Consider the following 26,668-nt stretch of genomic DNA (forward strand, 5'->3'; position numbering starts at 1 on the left):
TGTGCCTCCTGATTGATGCGCTCTTTTTTTTCTCCAAAATGTTTTTTTTCTTACTGGATTTAATTGGCGACAGGGAAAAAATGGGTAGAGCCGGTATAAACAAGTCAGCCGTGGATTAACTGCACCGCTGCTGTTTTGCTTTCCCTCTGTTGTGTCCTTTTCTTTTTTGTGATTAAAATATCCCTCCTGAACTTTACAGCTGCATTATTTTTGCTATTGTTGCAGCGAACAGTTTTATGGTGTCGACTGTGGGTGGTCTGCTGTCAAACCCACTTTTGTCTCTGTCGCACATCAGGCAGCAGACGCCACAGCGAGGAACACCGCAGTACACGTGCACTTCACCCAGCACGGACTGGAAACGGCCAACTCCGCTCGGCCACGTGGCCAACTCTTGGTGATTAGGCCGCTCTCCAGTGACTGTGCTGCTTACCTGCCCAGAGAGCGGTCTAATGATGGCCATTAACACCAGCAGCCCTGCCAACTAGTTCTCATGTCTGGCACTGGCAGTGAAATGGCACTGACCCAGTGTCGGTGGACAGCGGGGGAACAAAAAGTGGCACAAGGATGCTGGAATTGATTCAAAACTGTCCAACCCAGAATTAAACTAAAGCAGCAGTGGCTGAGATGATGGATTGGTACAGGGAGGAAGTGACGAGCACTAAGCCGCTTGTTGGCAAAAAAAAAAACAATGCAACACTTCATCTTGAATCATTCATCCACGATATACATCAATCAATCAAATCAAATCAAATTTCATATACTATTTAGCAACGAATGCTGGTATTTGATACGACCCGTAGAAAGAACATGGCAAAACACGCAACACCTTCTGCAGGGTAAGAAACATCTCAAGAAGTTTTGTTCCATCACATGTCACCACATATGGTCTCCCAACTGTTTCTTCCCTCTGAGACATCTGGCTGGGACACTCTTTAGATGTATTTCATGGTATAATTGGGTATAACATGGGGGAATCTTAACAATTCCCCCATGTAACTGTTGGAATGGTTCCAAGTGTGTGACAAATGTTTTTTTTTGTCCATGCAAAGAGAATTCTCAAGTTTGAGAATGAGGGATAATTATTTGAAAACTTAGTATTATGTTACAAATATGAAATAACAGCAACTGACAACAGTTTTGTTCTCTGTAATAGTTTCTTTCTTTCTCGCATTGTCACGTTTTTCAGTGGATATTATTTGCACCCCAGCTCGCGGTACAATCTCCTCCCTGCAGGGAAGCAAACAAGCTCTTTTCTTTATGTAAATGTTGAAACGCGTTGCTGTCGAGTCCACCACGTGACATGGTCCTGTTTTGTTTTTTTGTTGTTTTTTTTAGCGTTGGAAGGTGTACCATAGCTTCTCGCCTCAGATGTTGGATGGTGCCGCTGGTTTGTTCCACAGCACCAAAGTGGCAGCAGGCATGAGCAGAAAGAGCATTTCACCAAGTTGCGCGTGACGGAATCAGAGATGTGAAGGAGAAGCTACGTGTGAAGTCTCGTTTGGACAATCTGCCAATCAATTGGACTGAACGTTCAGCTGTCCGTCTGGCCGCCATCACATTTATGGAGATTTATTCGGGAAATATTGTCACTGATAGAGATTTGCGCCGGCGTAATGAGCCCCCCAGGGTGCTGCCGAACAGACATTAATGGCCAACCGACACTTACAGCTCACTTCTTATCCACGTAGACGAGTGCGCTGCGCCGTGCCGTTCTCAGCCGTCAACGTTTGGCATCTAAGTCGACGGCTGCTCAAGGACGAAATAAAAGCTGAAGTTTTGGGGAAATTTTTGCAATGAGATTCAAAGAACGCGACTGGTCGCCTTGATTGTAGCGAGGCCGCTTGGGATTTGGTGTTTTGTTTGGATTTTTCTGCTTTTTCTGTTGTGCATCACCAATTAACTGTGTTGGAATGAAGAGATTGGTGCATGTTTAAATTTTCAGAAGGCATTCCATTGTGAATCGTTTCCTCCCCGTTATAATAACTGGCTACTTTATTAACTCGGGTACCTAATAAAGCTCCAGTGAGTGCATTTCTATATAATCTGCCTCAAGGCTGGATGTGTTGCGGCTTCAGATATGTTATTCTTGCAGTCCTGGGTTGTGACCAGTGGTTATTTTGCGCTCCTGTTTTCTCTCTTTTCTCCTTCTGACCTCTGACCCCTGCCATCAACAAGGCGTTTTCCTCCGCACAACTGTCGCTTGCTGGATATTTGCTCCCTTTCCCATAATTCCTTCTAAGCCCTGGAGGTGGTTGTAATGTGGTGAAAATCCCAGTAGATCAACAGCTGTTTGTGAGACAGTCAGACCTGCAGCGAACCAACAACCACATTTAATCACGTTCAAAGCCCAAAGTCAGCCATGGGATTGGTTGATTAGCTAAACTGGCCAGCGAGTGTTTCTTCGTTTTTCAGATTTCAGCAAAATTATCTGAGATGCACATTGTAGGTAAATCCAGGGAAGCGTATCTACCTCTTTCGCCATGAATCACTTGTCGCCAGGAGAGTTGTTTTCCTGTTGAATTATTAAATCTACTGTCCTTGAGAGGAAGACAAAATATTGTCAAGGATGGCAATATTTTCCGGGGTAATATTGCTGTATTTTTTTCTTGTTATTATTATTATTTTTTACCACTGGCTGGAAGGAAAGATCCAGCTGACAATGCTATTATTGTACCGTAGCAAGAATTATAATGGCCGTCTCTTAAACTCCAGGAAAAGGCAATACAGGGGCACTAATTCACATTCATAAAAACCTTACCGTAATATTGATTAATATCTGTTGGAACGAGACAAGGATTCTGGTGGCAGAAGAAAAGGAGGAAGGCAGATTTATCCCTGGTTATATCTCACGGGCACGCTCGCTCGCTCGGCGGCTAAAGGAGAGCATATTGCGGGGATTGAAGCAGAGCGGCCAATGAGAGAATGGGGACGGCTGGAGAGGGAACAGACTGTTGACGACAATCTGACTGCAATCCATCAGTCGCCAAATTGCGTGGCGAGCGGCGACAAAAAAAACAACATAGAAAAATAAAAGAATGTTACCCCCGCCGTTAACGTTGCTGTTCTCATAAATATTCATCCCAAAAAGTCATTTCTGTTCATACAAAAATGCCTAAATGAACATGTTTATGAGTGATATTTCAATTTCCAGTGTGAAAATGGGACTTTTTGTGTGTTGACAGATTACTAATCTTTGTGTTTTCACCCTTTCCCCTCCTTTTTTTATTTTTCTTCTCTCTGTCCTCGCCTCAGTCGTGCTGCTGGATACGACGTCGGTGCTGGGAGAGCTTGGCTGGAAGACTTATCCGATAAATGGGGTAAGATGGACATTTTCTTTTTTATTATTTTCTTTCACTGTACACTTTGCCTCTATTCAGAATACTGGACTGAACAACGCATCTTCAGTTATATTGATTTTAAATAGGTCACCTGGGTGCAGTGATCCGTTTCATCCTTGTTTTTGTTCTGACCCCTCTGCCCACATGGGAAATACTGTGACTCGGCCACAGATAATGAGTCAGTGTCTCTGAGGAAGCTTCCGTTTCACCATACGATTCTTCTCTTTCGGTTCCCGCCCAGTTTGTGACCGTGGGGGCCGCTGACACATTTGACTGATTTCCGAATGTTAGCCAAAGGAGGGAGAGGCAATCTGTCTGGCTCATACGCATGACTCAATTATCTGCACGCCAAAGTTTTTATAGACGGCGGCAGCACAAAATCAATAACCTCAGCCACGTTTACGCCACTCGGAGAGACAGTACAGGCTCACACAAAAAGAAAAAAAAAAAACCTTCCACTTTGCCAAAACTCAAACTTCAACTCCCCTGTTTCTTCTCCAGTTGCCCCTTGGATGCATGTATTGTTACTTTCTCTTTATCTCTGCCACTGAAAAAAAGAAAATGCGAACTCATCTTCCCAGACAGCTAATCTCTTCCGCTTCAGCCTGTCCAGCCGAGATATAAACAACTCACCGAGGAGAGATTTCCATGTGAGACTAGAACTCTACCAATGCACAATACACAATGCAATATTGTTGGATCAATAAAAACACCAAAACACCAAAACCTAAAATGTATATGCTGGAAGAGCCAGTATCCTGGCAATGCTGGAATACTCTGGAAAGTCAAACAGCAAATGCCTTGACAGGAGTTCTCTTTACCCTGCTGTTACAACATGGAACAGTCTGCCCCCTGCAGTTGTTGGATGCATTACATAAAACAATATTCATGCCTTTAAAAGAAAAGCCTTTACAACCTTAACACCTCGTCAGTATGTCCCACGAAACTCAAGGACATTTAATCGTCTAACATCCCGTTTATATATACTCTTGACTGAGTAGCTACAGATCACTGATTTTTCTGAATGTTATTCAGAAAGCCTGTATCTGCCCAAGCATAATAATACTACTAATAATAAAACATCCATGGTTTATTGGCATAAAGTGCCTGGACCTTTAACAGTATGTGTAGTGTGTGTCTGCAAGTACCACAAACACAGACTTCAGCGTCACTGAGCGAGGTTTGTGGTTGCAGCATTCGTTCCAGTGTCAGGTTCCCTGTGACGGACGTGAGTGTCTTTACAGAAAACAAACGATTACATCGGTGATGAAGACGTCAATCTAGGTGTCCGTGGAGAATCTACCCAATCTATTTGATTGCACTTGGTCAGTCGTCACCAGAGAATCGTGGTAATGAGTAGTTAGTAATGAGCTGTGACATCTGTTATGGAGATTTCATTTGTCCTTTGTCGGCGGAGAGCGATGATGAAAAACGCTATGAGCCCATGCTGGAGTATAAAAGTCTCCCCACAGAGACTGAACCCAGCGGTGCCTTAAAGTCGGAAGCCGCCCTCTTGCTATGACATTGCCTGGAATGTTACAAGTGACTGTAAGATCAAAAGGTTGCAATTTAGATTTGATCCCACGAGATTCAAACAGGAAAATTGGATAGCTTTCTTAACAGCATTTCAGATTTCCATTCCCGCTTCTTTGTTTTGATCTTATTTATTCTCTTTTATTTGTAATTGTACGCATCGCCCTTGTGAAGCGTGAACCCGATGGTTTGCTGAAGCTGCAAACCCAATTTAAATTGTAGAAATGCTATGACGGTTAACTAACTTGATCTGTGATCCTTGAAGAGAGCCGATATATGGTGAATTTTTCAGCTTTACGACTAGATCTTCAATTGCAAAGAGCAATGAAGCAACGTGGACTTTTTTTTTGTTTTTTCCGCCCAACAAAACTGAGTTCATAGCAGCTTTTGGAATGTCGCAGGGTCTGCTGATTTCATAGCTCCTCCATGCAGGAAGGTTCCCACCAGGTACCACATTCCTGCTCTGTATGTATCCCCCCTCTGCCCTTGGTGGTCCATATCAGGGCCTCATACAGCAGGTGATTACATCATGTAGGTCGTGGTGACAGCTGTCCGCAGCATTAAAAAGAGGAGAAAGGGAGGCTGCTGCTGCTGCTTCCATGATTAAGCTGTCAGCCCGCTCCCCTCCTCACTCACCCACCGTCCGCCCCGTTCACCATTAATATTTAAGGCGCTGGAGTGAGAGGGCCTGAGGGAAGGTGTGAAGATCTGGAGAGGTAAAAGAGTTTAAATCCTCCTTGCTGCCGAGGAGCCGGCCAGGAGGAAGTCAATCCCTGCCATATTAGACACGTGCACCGGCGACACGCTAATACGGCGGCAGCGCCTCCCAGAGGCGGAGTCTGGTTCTAGCCATGGATGCAAACAGCCAGAGGTCCATTGGTATAGGAAGTGCAACCACATGAGCAGCTGACGGTGACTGTGATAGGGACCACGCTGAGTGTGTGATACTGAGGAAAAGGCTGATGCTGCAGATTCCATTTCTGTTTGGGACAGGGTGCCATGTCAATCGTGTCAAGCGTTCTGTTTGGCAGCGTGTCAGACTGACGGGGGTTCCAGATTGGAATCGTGAGATCTGTGAGAAGAAAGAACAGCAGCGTCTCAACAATTCAAAGTTTGGAGACTTCAATGCTTGTGTGAGCGCCCCCCCCCAGGGATCAAAATACAATTACAAGCCTCCTCCTCAGTAAACACACACATCATTTTCTCCAGCTTGTGTAACTCTGCACTTGTTACCCAGCGCTCTCTCCCTCTATGCTACCGTCTTGTTTCTCTGTGGCCACTCCTGGGACGTGAGACTCCCATTTGCGGTAACCTTTGTTCTGCATTAGCCCTCGAGGACGTCGCGTCAAGTGCAAGTTTGAACCGCAACTTTGGAGTTAAGAAAGAGTGTTTGTCTTTCCTCCGTTGTTTAGAGTGCCTCAGAATGATTAGAACTTCAGGTGCGTTGTGCTCTTCGTGGCCTCTGGAAGGTGGCCAATTTTTATAGGATCTGGCCTGTCAGTTTAGCCAGTGTGAGGGTTGATTTTTCTGCACTTGCTGTGGGTGCACGTGTGTGATGAGCAATGTTGCCTGGTGTTAAGAGTTGACTCAAAGCCTTGAGAAGCTCCAGATTGTTAAGTAATCATGCTCACTGTGGAAAGCATTGGCCCAACAGGTCGACGGGTAGTGGGCGTATATTTTGGCAGGATGGTGTCAATAGATCGATGATACATGGTCAGCACGTGTCTGTGATTGATATCAGATACAGACTGAGGTGTTTGCCTTTGACCCGTTGCACTTTATGAAGTTGCTAGTTAACGTCTTGTCTTTGTGAAAACACAACGGCAGCGAAAGTTTAAAGTTTAAAACGACAAAGCTATCGAAGGTCATGCAAAGTCATGAGGGTGAAGTGAAGTTTTGCACGGTCCTACCTTAACCTACGTGCTTTTCATGGAAGGGCCACAAGAACATACACACACACACACACACACACACACACACACACACACACACACACACACACAAAAACACTTTTTGAAATTTTTTATTTGACACCTGCTTTGTTTTCTGAAAAACAAACCGACCAGCCTCAGTGGGCCCACAGGGAGAAACGGAGCTGTGATGCTGCGATGTCCGTTAATGACTTTCTAAATATTGGAGGGTCCTCGGTGTTACAAAGCACGCTCAGTCACGCTCAGGGTTTACTCATTCCATGGGTGCACACCGTATTGAACACCAATTGATCTATAACGCATCTTTCAAGGACTTTGACTCTGAAAACTTTTTTCCCCACAGACCAAGTGTGTGTGTGTGTGTGTGTGTGTGTGTGTGTGTGTGTGTGTGTGTGTGTGTGTGTGTGTGTGTGTGTGTGTGTGTGTGTGTGTGTGTGTGTTTTTGCGTGCGGCTGTGTCAGGATGCTGATAACTCGTTGGAAAAGAGGGTCGTTTTTGTAGATGTTTTCCCTTTTCTGTTTTTTTTTTCTTTTCTTTTTAACAGCGGGCGAAAATGTGCGTCTCTATTCTTGGCCTTTTCCCTCCATGTTCTGAAATGCTGAATAGCGATGAAGAGCGGGCCGTTGGAGGGGTGAATGAGAGAGGCAGACGGGAGAGAGGCAGAAGGGGGAAGAGGCTTGATTTGGCGTCGGCATGCGGCCGTGATAAGCTGCACTCAGAATGGGTCGACTCGCTGCTGAAATATGCATGAGTCATTTCCCAGCGGTGTGTGGGGGGTAAGAGAGCGGAGCAGGGAGAGGAGCGCCTTATTTATTAAATTACATGAAACAGCTTTAAGGGATTAAGAATGCCTAATGTTGCCTTTTGTTTCCACTTATTGATATTGTAATGGGAAGAGGGAGCGTGGCAGCGAAAAGAACGATAGTTGTCCATCACGACGGCGCCAGATAATCCTGTTTTTAATCTATTGTGGGAGATTCCAGTAAGGCACATATACCAGAGGCGTGTAAACAGCTTTGTGTGAGCGGAGGTGGGAGGGCGGGGAGGCTAAATGCTCAGCACTCGCCAGATAAACATGAGGCTTGTGCAAGCTGAGGCTCGTGCAAGACAATTGTTTTATTGTGAGTCCACAGTTCCAGCTGGGGAGAGTTTGCATGGGTTGGTCGCAGTTTGCAACAGCATTCCAGGAGCGCTCGCTGAAGAATGATCAACTCTAAACATGGACTTTGATTGCAGTGTCATTCCAAATGAATTGAAGCATTGACATTCATCCCAATCCCCAGGCTGTCCTTGCTTTGTTGCCTAACCATTGACATGCACTATTACCATTGATTTTGTTGACAACAGGTCTCTTTGAGAGGCGACATTGATCGTTGGCTGTTTCTGCAAAAACGATGTTATTGTGGTATGGTATTTTTTGAGGAAGACGTGCCATTTGAGAATTTTGATTTTTGTCCTGTTCTTGTCGCGAATAGAAGAACGTTTCCCATCTGTTCACGTTCGGCCAGTTCTGTGAAAATCTAGTGCAGCAAACAAATAAAATCTGCTGCTTTTGCTTTGCGGTTTGTGCTGCAGCGACGCACATCTCCCCCTCACTAAAAACACAGAGTGACAGTTTTCAGGCTGGACGTGCACGTAGGTAGGTGTGTTACAGCAACCTGCTGTGCGGCCCACACAAAGCGACGCCTTTCAGGCGGTCATTTGCAGGAGGCGCCCAACACCACACAACCTCTTCAAAGAGGCTGTCACCGTAGTAACAGCATCTGCGCTCTCAAGTCATCTGAAGATAAGAAAACAAAACAAAAAAAAAACTTGCAAGTGTCAGTGCGTTAATTACTGACTAACATAACAGAGGTCTCAGAGTCATAACGTCGGGGACAGTTTGCCAGGAATTTAAAGAATGACGGTTGTTTTTGTCTGTTTTCATGATCTTTGTCGACAATTAGAGCTGCCTAACGATCCGCGGCGCAACAACAAAGACTATCTGCCTCGTCTTGACTCTGTTCGAGGGTTTAAGAGGCGACAAAAGCTGCTCCGGCGCTGCTGAACGACTTGACAATGCAGCAGCTTTTCTTTATTTACTGGTCAAAGCAAAACTCAGATGGCTGGCTGGCTGGCTGGCTGGCTGACAATGTCTGTGCCACCAGCAGGTTTGTCAATACAGGAGGAAGGTTTTTCTGGTTTTTCAGGGTTTTTTTGCCATCGAACGGAGGCCGGGATTATTTTTCTCCCCCCGCCGCTGTTTGTTGTCTTTTGGACTGAGGTGGCGATAACAGGAAACCAATAAATGAGCAAACAGACTGGCAGGAGCTTGGGGTAGGGGGGTAAAGTCGCCAATCGTGTCTGGGAGTGGTGTTTAGTAGATTTACCCGGCAGAGAGTCGGGATGACTGGCTCGCCGAGCGGCACATTAAAGGTTCGGCACGCTCATGCAAGGCGTGCTGCGCCGTCTGCAGCCCCCCCTCTAACCCCCAGCACTAATCCTTAATCTTTTTATTGCAATATTTAACCACAGTAATTGATTGCAACTACCTGACCCGGGTCTTATCTCCAAGCACTTCCCTCGCCCCTAATACTATTAGCCCCTGAGAATGAGGCTGAACAACAGGGAGGCAGAGAGAGAGAGAGAGAGAGGGAGAGAGAGAGGAAGAGGGAGAGGGAGAGAGGGAAAGGGAGGGAGAGGGAATTCTCAGCGTCGGTGTCCTTCACCGCTCAGATAAACTTCTCTAAGGCGTGCTGCTGAGTGACGGCCGGCGGCGCTCTGAGAAAGGAAAAAAATGGAGAGAGGAATAATCCAGAATCACTCCACTTCTCCCCACGGAGGCTCTAATATAAAAAAGGTATGATGATTTAGCGCAGCAGCGTTCGTCTCGGGGACCTCTGCCATAACCGGGCTTAAGCAGTGCCGGGGGATTCTTTAATTGGCTTGTTTCTTGTCAGGGACACACCAAGGCCAATACCTAATGCGCTCCCGCTCGGCATCTCGCTGACAGCCGAACATATCCTGACAGCTTTCCGGGCTTACCCTCGCCGTGCGAGGAATACGTTGAGGCCGAGTTAGAGAAAGCAAGGGGGGAGGGAGCGAGCAAGAGGGATGGAAGGCACCGGGCTGATGCCAAAGGGGAGGGAGAAAAAGAGGAGGAAATAGAAGGCGGGGTGGGTAACACCTCGCTGCTGAAGGCAGGAGAGGAATAAATGAGCAGTGAAGCAGGTGTGACTGGTGAGAAAGTGGATCAGTGTGAGATCGGGCAATGACAGGACCAGTGTAAAGATGCAGACAAGGTGTAATAAAATAATTTTAATCGTTGAGGTGTTTATAGCGTGGTTAAAGCCCAAGCCCGGGTTAATATGATGAGGAGGATCTTTAGACGACATCACTATGCTTCCTCTGACTGCTTGCATCACCCGTCTTCACCCCCCCCCCCCCCCCAACTGGCCGAATCTAACGTCAATCAGAAAGTCCAATCAGAAATTGTCTCTCCTAATTCATTTCAGACACACACACACACACACACACACACACACACACACACACACACACACACACACACACACACGCCCACAATGGCGACTGCGTACCGAACCTGTACATCAACTCTGCACTTTCCCTGCATTGATTTTAGTGCAGGGCCAGTGGACCGATCACACTCAGCAGAACATATCTGTGGTCATCGTGATCTGAGGTGTTGCTAAAGTAAACAGGCCGAGATGTGAGTCGCACATGGTGATGTTGTATAATATTATGTTAAAATATATATATGTATATCTGAAGTCAGTCTTTTGTGTCAAAACATTGTAATGTCTTTTTTTTTGTACAAGCATATATTTGCAAATGAAACGCTGCAGTGACAATATTCCTGACATTCAAAATTGCTGAGCGGAGAAATTATATCAGATAAGTGGTGGCCTATTATTACTATTCAGCACCTTTCAGAACTTGCTTTAGGATCCACATTCGCAGCTTGAGTACACATACACACATACACACACAGACACACACACACACACACACGCACACACAAGTGCAACTTCTTTTTCTTTTTTTTTTTACTTTCAGCTGTAGATTGCCCATAAAAACATGGCTGTGAAAGTAGCGGCTGTATTTTTAATGTCAAGTTTTACCGTATGGCTTTTTCCAGTCAAAACTGTTGGTCATCAGTCAACTTTACCTCAGCAGGACACTAATGAATTCTGTTTTTGATTTGATCCGCAGGGCAATACTGACACTATTACGGCAAGAAAGGAGGATACAATTACAACAGTCACTCCACAGCAGATTGACTACAAGAAAAGGACAGATAATTAGTTAAATGCAATACATGCCACTTATGTTCACCATAAAACAGCAGAGAGAAACTGGTAGCGTCATTTCAAAGTGACTGATTAATTACTGTGTAAAATAAGTAAGAACTCCTTGGAGTTTCCTCAGACTTAATAAAAAAGTGTTGCCCCTGATGCCTTCCGTCAAACAACCCAACATCTTCTTCTCTGCCCCTCAGATTATATGCGGTTGATTGATACAGGATTCCTCTTTGCTGCTGTCTATATACCCTAGTCTTGTAATAGCTTTGTGCCTAGCAGAGCAATCGCGGTGCTTCATCAGGCGCTGACACATCCATTTGTCACACTCTCTGTGGACAGATAGCAAAGCAAGGGAGGATTCTCTCTCTCATACACACACACACACACACATACACACAGTGCAGGAAGTGTTGCTCACTCTACCGTACTTATGGTTTTATTGTATTTTAACGTTAAACCAGAAGGATATGGATTTTTGCCGTTGCACTCGTTGGACACAGTCATGAGGGTGAAATCCTGAGTGCCAGAGTGGTAACGGGGCCACTCCTACGCCTAATTCGCGACAAATATATAAACACCAAGTTTAGCGCCGCCCTCACCACTGCCTCACATTGACACTGGAAACCATCATCAGCGTTTATCCAGGGGAGCCCTGAAAGCTCCCTGGATAAACTGCTGGTCTTATCACCAGCGCTGCATCAGAGCTGGAGCCTCAACACCAGAGTGCCACTGCAGCAGCCTCTGTCCGTTCTGGATCTATGTTGTGCCAGTTGAGAACCACTCCACTTAAGTGCTCACCCACTCAGAATGGTTGAGTCTAGAGCTGTGCACAATTTAGAAGTCAGCAAAGGTGACGGATGCCTGCGTCACCTGACCAAACTTAAGTGATAGTTTTCAAGGTGTTTCGGCAGGTTTATATTTATTTCATCAACTGCACTGTTTGTTATAGGGTTTTATTTTACTGCCATTTCAAACATGATTTTTGAGGCGGCTTCTGCAGGCTCCCTAATTCTTGCCTCGAGGTAACTTTGTTCCTCAGCGGCTTTAAATATCACAGGAATTATTTATTTAATCTCTTAACGTTAAAAAAGGATCACAGAATCCGGCACTGTTCACACATACTGTGCCATGTTGAGGATATCAAGTGTAAAATAAGTAATAAACGAAATGAACTCCAAACACATGAGCCCTAGGTGTTGTGTATATTAAAAAAAAGACTTCACACTAGTCCACTTGTAGGTGCTCCCACTAGCTTTATATAATCTCAGTTTAGTCAACTGTTGTGTGGTTTTGAAGGTATTCAAATCTTTCACAACCTTTCATAGTCTTGAAAGTTATATTAAGGCACCTGCACAGGTTTTGGTAACTTGATGTTTCATCTCTAATCTGGTAGTGGCAGGTGGCAGGACCACATGATTAAGAAAACTGGAGTGGTTCAGTTGCGTAGTTTGCTGGGGTTTTTTTTGCTGCTTGGAGACGATATTGGCTGCTGCAGAGAAAAGAAGAAGCGTTCAAACTGATGATGGAGACCAGGAGAGAAACACTGGAACAGGTGTGAACCCAATGATTTTTTTAAGCACAAACAATCCAGCCACGGCTCTCCTGAGATATTGCTTTGATTTAAAATGTATGCTTATTTCTCCACATAATATTACCTTTTATTGCATCTGTTAATTGGAAAAAAAAATTGCATTTGCAATTTTTTTTCACTACCCTACGTACTCTTTTCCATTTTCAATAAAGTAGACTTATGAAAATGTTTGGTGAGGCAGCAGGAACAGGTTCGTCCCCTGAAGCTCTACTGTTTGTCCTCTTTGTCTCCATTACATGCACGCACAGCAGGAGAGGCTAGAGAGAAACAGATTGTGTCTTTCTTTTTTTCCCCCTCCCTCCGGTCTCTCTGTCGAACTTCAGTCTCTATCTAGGCCCCCGACGTGGGAAGGTGGGGGTTTAGAGGATGGCTCCTATTAGAAGGGATATGGTTTCATTGGAGATTAATGTTGTGTCTGGCACGCTCACTAAAATGCACTTAACATTTCATACAAATTCAGAGGATGCTGAGAGCCCCTGCTTCAACCGCATGCATTTTCTCTCTGTCTCAGCCGCTCTCTCTGCCCTAATTGATCGAGCCGGTCAGACAATCCCGTTTTGTCTGCACTTATTTCCAGTCAGGCTTGTTTAAGCATTACAGACTGGAGTCAGATGGCTTCGCTGGGGGAAGATGGCTCCTCCTTTTACCAGAAAGACAGACGGCATCGGGCTAGCCCAAAACCCAAAAGGCCAACTGAAAAAAAAACAAGATTGCACATCTTGGAAAATGGCTGCTCAATGTTAAGCAGATCTAATGGATCTCTGGGCCCGTGCTGAAATGTACTTTCAACTCTGTAGATCATACAAACATATATTCTGTCTTTTAATTTGACATTTCAACTGTCAAGAATATACAAACTCTGTACATCACAGCCTATAAGAGCTTATTTCACAGCAATCTTCTTCCAGCAAAACTAGAATATGACAAAAGGTAGCACAACAAACTCCAATTTACTCTCTCTGAACAGACTGACATCACTTGGCATTTGGTTGACTGGATGACCATGAAGATATTTAAATGTAATGGTTTTGTAAGGGTTGGAAAGGGCAGCAGGATGGTTTCGTGTGGAGGACGATGCAGTTTGCATGCCAAACCTTCGCGGACAGGGACGACATTGCTCAGGGCACTAAACATGCAAAGTGCTGCGACACACGTTTGACAGTAGCAGCTGTGAGGAGCTTATCAGACTCATCGCCCGGTGATCCACGTCTCTCTGTGTTGTCCTACCAGCGCACGGCTATTTGACTCATGAGTCGAATTCGTGACATCACCCCGTGAGGTCATTGCATTGTTCGACAGCTTCATTTCTGGAACAAATGATCAAACGTCTAATCCGTTTCAGGGGCTCCAGCTCGATGTTGTTGACATTCAAAAAAAAAGGCAAAATCACAACAGCAGTTCCGTGTTTGAAGCAACAAAACTCCCGCAACACCGTCCTCTGCAGGATTCTTCTCTTGTATTTTGTTTAAGATGAATATTTGGCCCTCCGGCTTTTGCAAAGTTAACCTTCGCATGACACTGCTCAGCGCTCGCCTCCTGCTTGTCTGCCTCGTCTTGCCGTCTTCAGACACGGCTGCTCTTCATCTTCATCCCCTCTCCCGGCCCGTCGGTATCTTTGCCCTGTTTCTCAAGCATTTTCATGCTCCCTCGGCCCTCCCACAGTCTCCTCTTAACAGAGAGCAGCAGACTGTGAAAACCGGCAATGTGTCGAGGGCGTGTTTGTGCGTGCATTTCATCCGGTACCTTTTGGCATGAGGCAACAAAGGAACAATTGCCTCAATAAAAGATAAATGAAATGCACTTGAACCATATATACTTTATGCATATTTATGCATATTTCCGCTGGTTCATTCTCTTACAGGAGCAAACTGACATTTTCTGTTATAGAAAATGCCACCCTGAGCAGTGCACTTCTTACATGTCTTTGATTTTATTTGAGCAGCAAAGAGGATCCACTCATGTGTTCATATGCCATATTACCTACAACCTCGCCACGGTCGCCCTGCGAGTCTTTGAGCCAGATCAACCTCTCGTGAGTTTGCTCCTCTCTTCGGTTCACTTCCATTTTGGTTGATGCGGAAAGAAATTCTCTTGCGAGTCTCAAATGTCACGTTCACAAAGTTTTTGCATTGTTTTTGGATGATTAGATGTGAAGGAAACCTTGACCTTTGACCTCAAGCCACTTCTTTAGACAGCCAAAAAAAAGACAAGTATTAAGAAATTCCCCAAAGAAAGGAACTTTCTTAGGAGCAACAAAAACATTGTGTGCGACGCCAGTGTAGATGCAGAGAAAACTTGTATTTGGTGGATTTGTTGAGGCAAGATAAGATGAAAAAACAACAGCCATTCACTCACTTTTGAATGCATCAGTCATAATCCTCACATGAACTCGTACTTACCACTTTTTGTCTTGTTGTCACACTAACTAAAAAAAAGCACCACACACTGGAACAACGCTGTTAAAGGAGGAACAGGTGTATTTATGCGCCGGGCCAATAAAAGTTATGCGTGCTTGATTGGATGGCGGCTGCAGCAGGAGATAAGACGGCCTGAGATAGCCGTGACCTTTCCTCCAGGGTCGGAGCGGCAGGAGTTTCTTTATCGCTGGCCGCGTTGTTAGATGCTGGCCCGACTCTCGTCTTTGACTCGTCACTGAAGTGTGTTGACCCCACGATACACTCTGAAAAAATGTTGCTTTTACATCTTTACACCGGCCCCCTGAAAAAGACACAAGACAGAGTTGCGGACGACAATGTTCCCCCAGGAGCTCATTAACAATACGGTAGAGTTCCATCGTCCAACCTATTTTTAATGGCGGCCAACACCTGGATATGTGAACTTTTTTTCATCAGACTTCTTGGCGTGTTTGTGCATCTTGGGTGACCCGGTCTTATCTGTCTGGAGCTGCACCCTGCCACCGCCGCCCGCTGGCAAAGTCTGCGTGTGTGCGTTGGTTGTGTCACTGTGATCTTGCATCAGTCAGAGGCTGCAGAGCCACACATTGACATTCTAGACTGCCTGCCTGCCTGCCTGCTTGCCTGCCTGCCTGGCAAAAAATAGATATGTAAAATGACAAGTCCTTTCCTCCCAGTTTTTTTTTTCTCTTTCCTTCCTTTTCCCACGCACAGTTTGTCTGAACCGGCGGAGGCTGAAGGGGAAGGTCTGTGTCAGCCCCGGATGGGAAGAAAAGAGGAAAGACGTGTGAAAGAGAGCATCGTATTACCGGTGAAGCAAATTAAATAGTGGAGAGTTTGAAAAGGGAGACGTGGTCCGGAGTTGTGACCACCAGTTATTCTGGAATAGAGACACGTTACTGTGTGGAGCCTTGGAGTCTGTATCATCATGTCCAGAGTCATACTTTTATATGGAAAAAATTCAGCAGATTGGTTTAGTGCTCCAGCTCTGTCTGAGACGGTGCACACACACATGAACACACAGCAGCCGGTGTGTTAAGGAAGACCCACACAGTCGTTTTGATCCATGTTTGCTCCTCTTGGTTTCATCAAGATTATTAATAATATTAATGAAAACCTTCGGCTTAAAGGGGCGGTCCATCCAAAATTGAAACCACACCTTCTCCTCTTTTAAAACCACTGAAGCAATTTTGACTTTCATGGACTGAAAAGAGTCCAACCACCGCTTGAGGACTTTAACATGTAACAAAAAGTATGCACGTTATTGTTTTTATAGCTCTTCAGCTGCGTTTTTTGCAATCTAAATTAAATACATAGTTTGTTTACCCTCACTTTTTCTTTTAAGCATATTGTTTGAATTAAGTCAAACAAATAAACACATAAAGTAGTTAGAATGTTTTTTCCAGTCGCTGATTTAAGATTTTCTATTCATAAATAGCTGCTGCGACTCAATGGCTGGACATCAACCGACGGATTAAGGTACAGAAATAAAAGACATAAATGCCAGGCTGCATTGATTTAGTTCCGCGGTGTGATGAACGGTCTGCTCCAGCCAGGACAGATTGGAACCCTCTGCAGACACTGTTGTCGTGATGGACACGAGACTGTAACTAATGGCAAATTATATCACCACCAACGGCCTCTATAAAATGAGACAAACTGCACAGTGTTTACGTAACGTGGCGACAAACTGGGGCGTGTCAATACACAAATAAATTCTAATCTCTTTTTTCCACCAATCATCAAGTGTAACTGAAATAGCCAATAAGCCATTGACAACTCAAGGTATTTATGTGTGTAGACCTGGTGAAGACAAGCTGCTGAAGTTCAAACTGAGTGTCAGAATGGAGGGAAGAGGGAGAATTTCAGTGACACCTAACGTTATGATCCTGGTTGGTGGCGCCAGACGGGCTGCAGGGTCTGAGTTTTTCACAACCTGCTGCCGATCTACTGGGATTTTCACTGCATTACAACCATCTCCAGGGCTTACGGAGAATATTGAGTTGTTGGAGGCCACAGAAAGGCAACATCAACTGGTTGCGACCAAGAGATTTGCAGAATCGTGTTTCTGAGCTGCACGTCTGACCTCGAAGCGGTGCACAGATGAACTCGCCAGCCACTTTATTAGGTACCTGGCAATCACAAGGTGTCCCTAAGTGTGGTGTTACAATATAAATTCTTTGGTTTTGTATTATTGGGATCAGCCAACCCTGGACTGATGTGCCTCTTTGTGCCCACGCCACTGCTACTACTATGCTACTGTTATATACTACCAGTGACCAGGCAACAGTCTGTCTGATACTCCTCATTGTGCAGTGCGGTCACAGAGCAGGAAGCGGTATCTTCTTTCACCCTTGCCTCGGTATGCAGTAATATTGTTCACTGTTTAGAAAAATGCAGCGTGGGGAAGATTTCTCCAAGGCTGCAAAGGTTAAATATGCAACAACCGTTTAATGCGAAAGATCTGTAACACTTCCACGACGTCGCCCCTGCCGGCACCTTTTCTTTGCTCGTACGAAGGCCAGCTGCTTGCTGGAGCATTTGAACCACAGTTGAACCGCTTTCTCGGATATAAAGACGAGACGTTCAAGAGGGTTCACGTCCCCTTGACGTCTGTGCAACTGTTTGCAGCCGGCCCCTTTGATGCGAACGGCCGTGATAAAATTAGAGGTTCCTCGCTGACCACACTCGCTGTAAAATGGCTATTAGTATTGCATTGTTATGGTGTCAGGGAAATCATTTCCGTGCCGTGGGAGGGCTCCACTTAATAGTCGGTTAAACCTGCAATCAAATGTGCCTCGAGGCAACCGCAAACACTTAACAGAATTTCATTAGTCTTGCTCACAGTGGTTGTAATTAGTTTATAGGTTTCTGGAGGGGGTGGGTTTCTTTTCTTCTCCTTCTCTCTTGTTGACATCACGACCAGGATGTGATCCGCGGAAAATATTGAAACCGCTGCTGCTTGAAGGTTTTACCAGCTGGACAACAAAATCGGCTGGCGGAGACGCCCGCCCACTGTGCCCAGGCGCGACTCACAGGATAAACCTCAGCGGCTCTCACCGGGTTTTCACCAGGGAGGACAGGTGAAGCCGTGACCAGGCGGCAGGGTGTCGTCGTGTGAGAGCACGGCGGGGATGACGGATGGGTGCCCGGTGCACCCTGCCGCCTCCCCGGTCCACTGTGATTGATGCTGGAATGAGAGGAGCACATGGTCTTTGGATTTCATTTGCTCAACCGCTGTTCGCTTGCTGCTATTGATTTAGAGGCGCCGGTGACAGGCAGCGGGATGCTGTGGGTGTGTGTGTGTGTGTGTGTGTTCACGCGCGCCTCTGTGTGTGCGTGTGTGTGTTCCGCAGAGAGGTGGCATCATACTTGTTTTTTTTAATTAAAGAATCAATTCCTGGAGTTACACTTGCAACCAGCTCTCTGGGAACGATTCAGTCATGTTGTTGGACAATACCAGTTCTGGGACTCACAGGTGGAAAAGATTCTACAAGTGACTCCCTCATAAAGTTTCTTTTTTTATATACAATCCGGGTTTTAACTCGCACTTTATATTATCTGATTGCAGCTGTCTTTTGTATATATACGCATATTCGCACATGTTAAAAACATACAGCATGACTGTCAAGTTCAAGGATATTTTTTATTTTTCATTTTATTGTTAGGTATTTTTTTTTTTTTTGAATCGCTGTTAGTTTACCACAAGATTGTTCCATTGAGATTCGGAATGTCTTTAGCAGGGGAGTCGTGGCCAGACAGCGATAAAAAAAAACAAATGAACAGTTCAACATTACCACACAAGTAGTACACATAGAAAAAACTACTATGTTCCGTACCTGCTAACAGCAAGGTGAAGTGATTTATTTATTCAGACTTCCCGCGTGTGCGTCTTGCACAAAAGGATTCTTTTGAGCATCATCTCACCTTTTTTGTACATATAGATTGATACCATGATAATGAAATTTGTAGTAGTAATCAAGCCACTGAGCCTCTTCCACCTCCTGTCAGGACTCAAAAGCCAGAGTAAGTTTCTGTGCGCAGGCGAAACACTGTCATTACCGACCTCGACAAACCAAACTGTTCATCACAGAGGATTTCAGTGCCGTCCCCCCCCCCCTTCAGTCTGATTCTGCAACCTGCCCAGTGTCCTCACTGACACGCCTGTGGCAGCTCGCGAAAAATATTTTTCTATAATTCTTCAATCAAGCATCGATTGTCCTGTCGGCTAAACACCACGGCTCAGCCGAGGTTGCCAGATATTGACGGGAAAACCTCCCACTTAAGCCCTATTTGTCCCTAATGAGCCCTCTATGGACTGAAGGCCTGCCTGAAGACAATTTTGAGGAAAAAGTACAAATATACAAAAATACATCTAAAAAAACCTGCACAGTAGTAGAGGTGACAAGAGAACACGTGGCTTATCAAGCCTGGATTTAGAGTGATACAGAATTAAAAGCAAGTTAAACTTATATACCCTCTTCTTCCTGAGCTCAGGGTCACAGGGGTCTGCTGGAGCCTCTCCCAGCTGTAATAGGGCCAAGGCAGGGTGACAACCATTCACACTCACATACACACCTACGGACAATTTAGAGTTTCCAATTCACCTCACATGCATGTTTTTGGGCTGTGGGAGGAAGCCGGAGGCCCGGAATCGAACCCACAACCTTCTTGCTGTGAGGCGTCAACGCTAACGACTGCGTGTCACCCTTGTGTTTTTATCATTATTATTTTTCTGAGAGGAAAAAGCCAGTTACACTGCACTGAGAGCGAGTGCGTTGCCTGAGTCGAGTGAGTTGCTTCAGCACTGAAACATTTTTCTCCGACCTAATACAAATTTAATGGCGCGTGGAAAAAGGAAAAAGTGAGTCGCAACTATTCAATTCTTCCAGTCGGGATCATCATTATTTATAACCCGTACCGAAAGTTGGAAGACGAGATATTAAATTTTGTGCGTGCGCTCTCACTGTCTCAGTTGTAGCCGCTTCTCTTTCTCCCCTTTTGTTTTTGTTTTATTTTTGTTTTCATTTAGTTTTCTCTTTCCCCTCTCACTCTTCTCGAAGTCAAGAGCTGACACCGAGTTCCCTCACGGGCCACAATTCTCCATCTATCTCCTTAATACCTGTTACTGTTGTGCAGATGTAGTGGTGTGTGTGTGTGTGTGTGTGTGTGTGTGTGTGTGTGTGTGTGTGTGTGTGTGTGTGTGTGTGTGTGTGTGTGTGTGTGTGTGTGTGTGTGTGTGTGTTGGGGGGGGGGGGGGGGGGGGGTGCGTGCGGAGGAATGATGGAGAGAGGGAAGAAAAACAGAGAAATGTGGCAGATTTCACAAGTGAGTGAAAATGCCCCAACTGTGGTTTACCTGTTTGCTTCCAGAAAGAGTTCCACAGAACAGATGGTGTTAAATTAAAATCATACATCTTTACAAAAGGAAAACAAAACAATACTTTGCTTGAGAAATGCTGCTTTAAATCTTTTTTCTTTCTCTCTCTTTTTTTTTTTTTTTTTAGCCAAATCCATTTTAAATGCCAATCATGTAACCAGGAGATAATCCCAACAGGCGGATGCGGCGGTAGTTCCGCGCAATTAGATTTTGTCACCTCATCTGTCAGTTTAATAATATAATATTTTGTGTGTGGCAGGTTTGTTTTGCCTTAAACCGCAGCCTAAATTGAGTGAGGGAGGGAAACAGGCGTGCGTAGCAGGTAGAAACTTTGGTGCAGTTGTGTTGTGCACAAACGTCAAGCGGTTCCTCCATTTCGTGGAAGCTACGACGACTAACTGCAACTACCTGACTACATATCTAGTGCTAAAGAAGGTAAGAAGGCAAGAAAAATACACCACATTCAAAAGATCAGACGTGAAGTGCAAAATGTGGGACTTTGAAGACACCTGATGGATGTGCTCGGACTCCAGCGCATCGTAAAAGAAAGAAAGCAATAGATAGGCAGGTAAAGTATCTACTCATATACCCCCCACTTCCCCTTTGTCTCCTTCTCCTCCTCCTCCTCCTCCTCCTCCTCCTCCTCCTCCTCCTCCTCCTCCTTCTTCTTCTTCCTAACTTGCTCCCAGTTCTTATCTTTGCCGTTATTGAAAAAGGAATCCCAGGGGATCGTGGGAAAACACAACTGCGCCGACGGAGCGCCGTCTGTGTGTAGAGAGAGAGAGGAAAGGGAAAAAAAAACGAGGAGAATGGAGTGTTGTTCTAAAGCGCGTGAGGCTTCGGGCCACTCTGTTGCAATCCTATCAACCCGTGGCCATGACGAGAGAGCGCAAGAGAAAAAGATAATATTTATTCAGAGCCCGTCTCCAGTGACCCTGCGATTCCAGTGCATCGCTTCACTCCTTGCCAGTAACGAGAAGCTGTTTGGTGTCTGTCTCACAATGGACGTGTGTGCACGTGCAGAAATTAACTGGCGGGATGAACGCTGTGGAAGACCGACTATACTGTGCTGTTGCTGTGAATAGGAGAACAACCATTGGCACTTGTTTAAAAATGCAGATTGCGGCACGTCCATCTGCAGGTGTGTGTTTGTGTTACTGCAACCACAATCACACACACACACACACACACACACACACACACACACACACACACACACACACCTGACCAGAATGTATCAGTCGAGGATGCCAATATTACATTTGATGTAACTTTTTTCTTCATACCAGGTCATGACACACTCCCGTTCGTGCCGGAGCGACATTTGACTTTTAGATTTGCTTCCATTCTTTCCTTTACAACCACCAGCTCCAACCCCAGCGGTGGAACCATTTAGGTCCTCTAAATGTTTCATTTGGGCGGAGGTGGAGGGGAGCGGGCTGAGATGGCGTGGTTAAAAGTGATGTTCTCAATGGTGCTCCGGACTTTCACGGCCCTAATGAAGGAAGGCCAAGTGAGAAAGGGAGCCGGCTGCCTTTCATGTGAGCTGCAGAGACGGGCTATGAGCGGTCTGAGGCTGCGATCAATCAGCCTCGTTTTCGGACTGATTTTCAATTATGCATGTCGGGGGTGGTGGGAGGGGAGAGGGAGGGGGGTTGGCTGGTGGGCTGCATGGTATGGCTCAAACAGCCTCTTTCCATTTCTGACAATATGTATCATTTAACTTCCTGGAAATGAGAAAACTCCATCCTTTGCTTGCTCTGAACGGGATCCAAACCACTGAGATTTGCAAATGTGCTCGTTGTGATGTCAGAAAGGACATGGATACAATCTCAGGTGAGCACCCAGCTGAACATCTGAACAAAGTGGTGCCTTTTGAGTCAGTCACCGGAAATGTGGCATTTCTTGAGTCACAAAACATAAAAAAACGGAATTCCTTCCTTCTCCTGCGATGCAAAGCTGCAGATCGTCTTGATCAAAACGGTGCCAACAACATTGCAGCCCGACATCATCAGCCCGCTGACAAGTCAAAGGGCCTGCAAGGCGGCGTGTTGGAGCCTGCGTGTGGGAGGGAGTCTTCAGATCAGCTGGAAATCGTGTTTTTTTAAGTTGGAGGGCATTTGGCAGCAAAGTATCTCTGTGAGTGTGGATACATTTCTTCCCTTTGGTCAAATGGCAGCGGCACTATCTCTGCCTCCATCCGTCTCCGGCCGCAGTTTATCCAACAATGATATTTCAGCCCGTTTCATTGCCTCCTATCTTGAGTGATTCGCTCCATCACCTGATGAAAACAATCTTTCTTACAATCCGGCCGCCCACTTATTCCTCCGTCTCCCCCCTTTTTTCGTCTTTTGCTTCCCTCTGCCTCCCGCCGTCCTTCGCACTTGACTTATTATTGGCATTAAAGAATGCAGTCTAATAAGAGGAATGTCTTGGGTTTTATAGCGCGGCGTTAGATGCCGAATCAGAAAACAGCCTTGATGTGCTATAAAAAACGTCCTCTGCGGAAGCCGAGGGGCTGCGTCTGACCTTGCAGCTGCGTGTGCGTGCATGTGCAGACTTTACCTTCACAGTTACATCCACTTGGGTCGTGCGGCGCCTCACAACTGATATTTGATTAAACCTTGTTCGGCGGCTTCCCTTGTTCCCCTCTTTATTGCTTAACCTGACGTGCCAAATGGAACATTATCCGTTTCCGCCGGATTTATTTCTCGCATCCGTCTGGCAAAGAGCCCATAGAAGGCATTTGGAAATGTGACGCCACTTCAGAAAACGCTTGGAAAGTGAGTGGACAAACCTACTCAAAGTGCGCATATCTGTTTTACTGGTTGTTGGGGCCTGCAGTAAACAGTCCCAGGCTTCCTATTGGTTCCCTGGGTGACACCTGATGCACATCATCACTGTGTCTCTGCTAGCAGCATCATGCATCTTCAGAGTGTTAATTAATGAAAAAACAGTGGAAGCTGTAAAATGGTCAGCAGCCACAGTATGTCCGCTGCCGTGGTGTTAATAAAAACACGTCGTCGACGTTGTGTGGTGTTGACAGCTTGCTGCGTCAAGAGAAGCAGTGATAAACATGGCGCCGCAGTTGTAACGGCGACACTTTGGATCACACTTGGCTTCACCCTGGAGTGGGGAAATGAGGCTTCGCTTAAAATGACTGACAGTCTAATGGGAATTTTGCACAGGCTGATTGTTTGGCTGAAGTTAAACCTGTGAGGAAAATCGCTTCAGGTTTGCATCCCATTTATTCTAACAGGAGGGGCTGTAACTTTCCTTTCATAGAGCACAAATCAGAGGGGAGGTGACAGGGTGTTTGTCTTCTGTAAACTGAGCTTCCAATTGAAATACACAATCCAAGTTCTGCTGCATTTTGTTGTAAAGATCAATCAGTGATCAATGTGTTTTTTTTTAATTACAGTTGACAAGTCAGCTGATTTAAAAGACAACGGTTTCGGTTATCAGTGAAGCTGAGGTTTGCTTTTGTTTGCCTCTCAGAAGCCAAACCTCTCTGCCAAGACGGCGGCAGAAAGTGTGAGAGTGTTTTCAACAATTCTACTGTTAATACAGGGGAACAAACAGCCTTTCTGTCAGAGGGCTGTCGACACGCTAGCCCGTCCACAATTAATCTTTTGAACGCATTCAGTCCAACTCCTCCCAGTAGACTTTTAACCGCATATTAAATAAAACGCATGCACTCCGTCTTTGCCCACGCACAGCGCACGGGTATGAGGCAGCAGCGCGTTCGATGGCGGCGGTTTGCACTCTAATCCTTCAGTCACACCTTGAGGGGAACGACAGTGAACGCTTGTCGCCTTAAGATGATTGAATTAGAACATGTTATTAAAAACCATAATGAGCGTGTGAAGGCAAACGTTAGGCTTTGATTACCACTCTCATCAAGAGGTAATATTGAGCTAAGTGCAAAACAGCTTATTACATGCGCAAGCTTATCAGGCAAATAGTGCTGGTAAATTAAGCAGCGGCTCCATCACTTCTCTCCGGACTGTGTTTGCCCATAAAGGAGTTGTTTTGCAGACCTTAATTAGAGAGGAGATCTCCTCTCGCAGGCTGGGGAAAGTGTGTGTGTGTGTGCGCGCGCTTGTGTGTGTTCGCGTAAACGTGTGCATGCGTGTGCGTATGTGTGTGCGCAACACACTTTTAACTACAGAATGATAGTTATTTGAATTTATTGGCTCGCAATTAATCGCTTTATGCTGAGCCTTCCCTTCTTAACCCTAACCTCCCGAATGCATCTCCCGCCCCTGAAAACTGGGTTGATTATAGCGCTTGACTCGTACCAGGAGGCCTCGCTGCTGTGCAAGGCTGCAATTCAGCAGCAGCGTTGTGTGCATCCTGGATTTGGGGCGCTCCGGCTCATCTGCACTCCCCCGGCGTTTCAGCGGCTGGGTTGGATTTCAAATTAGGTAAATGCTAATATTGTATTTTGTGGGGCTGTTTTTTTTTTTTTTTTTTTTTTTGCACGCCTCAAGTTCAATTTTTAGTATATCTCTTTCTGCCGGGCGTGATTCAGGGGTAGCGGTACATTCACTTGCCTTGCACAGGAGCTGGTTTCGGTCTAAATATAGAGCGTGCACAATGATGCACTATAGCTTTTGGAGGGTCCACTGCTGCATTGTAAGCAAAGTGATTTGAGAGTCTTTTCTCCCAGGTAGGTAATTGGATTCTTAGAGTTGGTTGTTTGGAGGGTTTTTTTTTTTTTTTTTTTTTTCTTCTTAAGGGGTCATCCGTGTAGCCAGTCCCCACTCTAATAAAAAGTGCAGGACCTGGAGGGTAAAAACCCCCATTAACTTCTCTCCCATCAACATGGGGAAGGGTAACCCGACGACCCTGCAAAGCTGCCAGATGCCCTCCTCATGTGAACTGGGAGTTCCAGCGATGGTGATGAGGCAGCTCGAGTCGGGCAACAAATTCAGTGCACAGAGAGCCTGGTGGTGGTGGTGGAGCCTCTCTCGCTGACTTTTTTTTGCCCCCCATCAGCTTTAAGATAACAGCCCATGAAATTATCATCTTCTTCTCACGTTTAATTGCGGTGGCAAAGTGGAAGCTATAAATAGTCTCTCATTACTCTTTACATCAGTTTTCCTATTTACATATTCCAATGCCGCTTTGCAAGTGAGGTTTTTAAAGGGTTTCAGCATGTTTTTAAATGTGCCATACAAGAAAATGCCGGCATGTCGAGCTGCATCCACCCTCCTGTTTTTCTCTCAGCAGACACTGAGAGAAAAGCAGAAGGCAACTCGGAATCTAGACTCACTTTCACAAAGACCTTTTTCCAACGGCACCACGACAAGACGGCACAGTAACCATAAATATTCATACCATCAGACTAGACTGCTAATTCTTTGGGGCTGCGCCGTCACTGGAGCTGATCTCAGCCACTCCAGACAAAGTCTGTTCACTCCATGTTTTGCATACAGAAGCTGCTCAGATTAAAATGCACCGGCATCACCAAAAGAAAAAAAACAACAAAATGGTTTGTCATGCATGACATGACAAACCATTTGGTTAACGTGCAGGTGGCGAGGCGCGGAATTGAAAGAAAAAACAAAACAAAATAAAGTAAAAACTTCACAAGTCCATAAAAATTGAGAAATAAAGATTTTTCTCCCTCAGACCGGCTGCTGGTTGAATGAGTTTTTAGAGCTGCTCGCAATAATAATATAGCAGTGACTATAACTGTGTTGTTGAGGCATCAATTTAGTTCTGGCGAATAATTATTTCACTCCTGTTACTATAAGATGGTTGTAGATAATGTGTGGATGACAATGGGTGCATTGTTTTTGTTTTAAAAAAAAGATTTCAGCCACATAAAACCGAGACTTAATATGGACAAATAACTCCCCTTTATCAGAGAGTTACTCATAACTCTCTCGATTTCAAGAATACGGCATATTTAGCCTTATGTTGGCAGCCTCTCACAAATATTATACTCAGATGAATGTTTTCTTGGGCCCTCCACATCTTTCTATGTGGCAAAAAAACAAGATGGTCCAAGTCCAAGAAGCCATTGCCAACATCAAGTTGCGACTAGCATTGCTGCGGTCTCCTTGCCCCTTGTGACATCACACATGGCTGGTTTTCCAGATCAGAGTTTTAAAGTGCTCTTGTGAGAAAAAGTGAGGCAGGCAAAAGTCTTAAATGGTGAATTTTCTCATTT

General features: G+C 45.4%; 1 protein-coding gene across 1 annotated transcript in view; it reads left to right on the plus strand.

Annotated features, from left to right (window-relative positions):
• Positions 1–26,668, plus strand: part of epha6 (eph receptor A6) — a 133,048-nt gene that overhangs the window by 7,001 nt on the left and 99,379 nt on the right. The window contains exon 2 of the mRNA XM_076039980.1: positions 3,253–3,317. Coding sequence (XP_075896095.1) covers positions 3,253–3,317 — 65 coding nt within the window. The remainder of the gene's footprint in view (positions 1–3,252; positions 3,318–26,668) is intronic.

This window comes from Nelusetta ayraudi, unplaced genomic scaffold, assembly GCF_046127955.1.
Source record: "Nelusetta ayraudi isolate G7.1 ecotype Tasmania unplaced genomic scaffold, CSIRO-AGI_Nayr_v1 ptg000060l, whole genome shotgun sequence".
In the NCBI taxonomy this organism is placed as follows: Eukaryota; Metazoa; Chordata; class Actinopteri; order Tetraodontiformes; family Monacanthidae; genus Nelusetta; species Nelusetta ayraudi.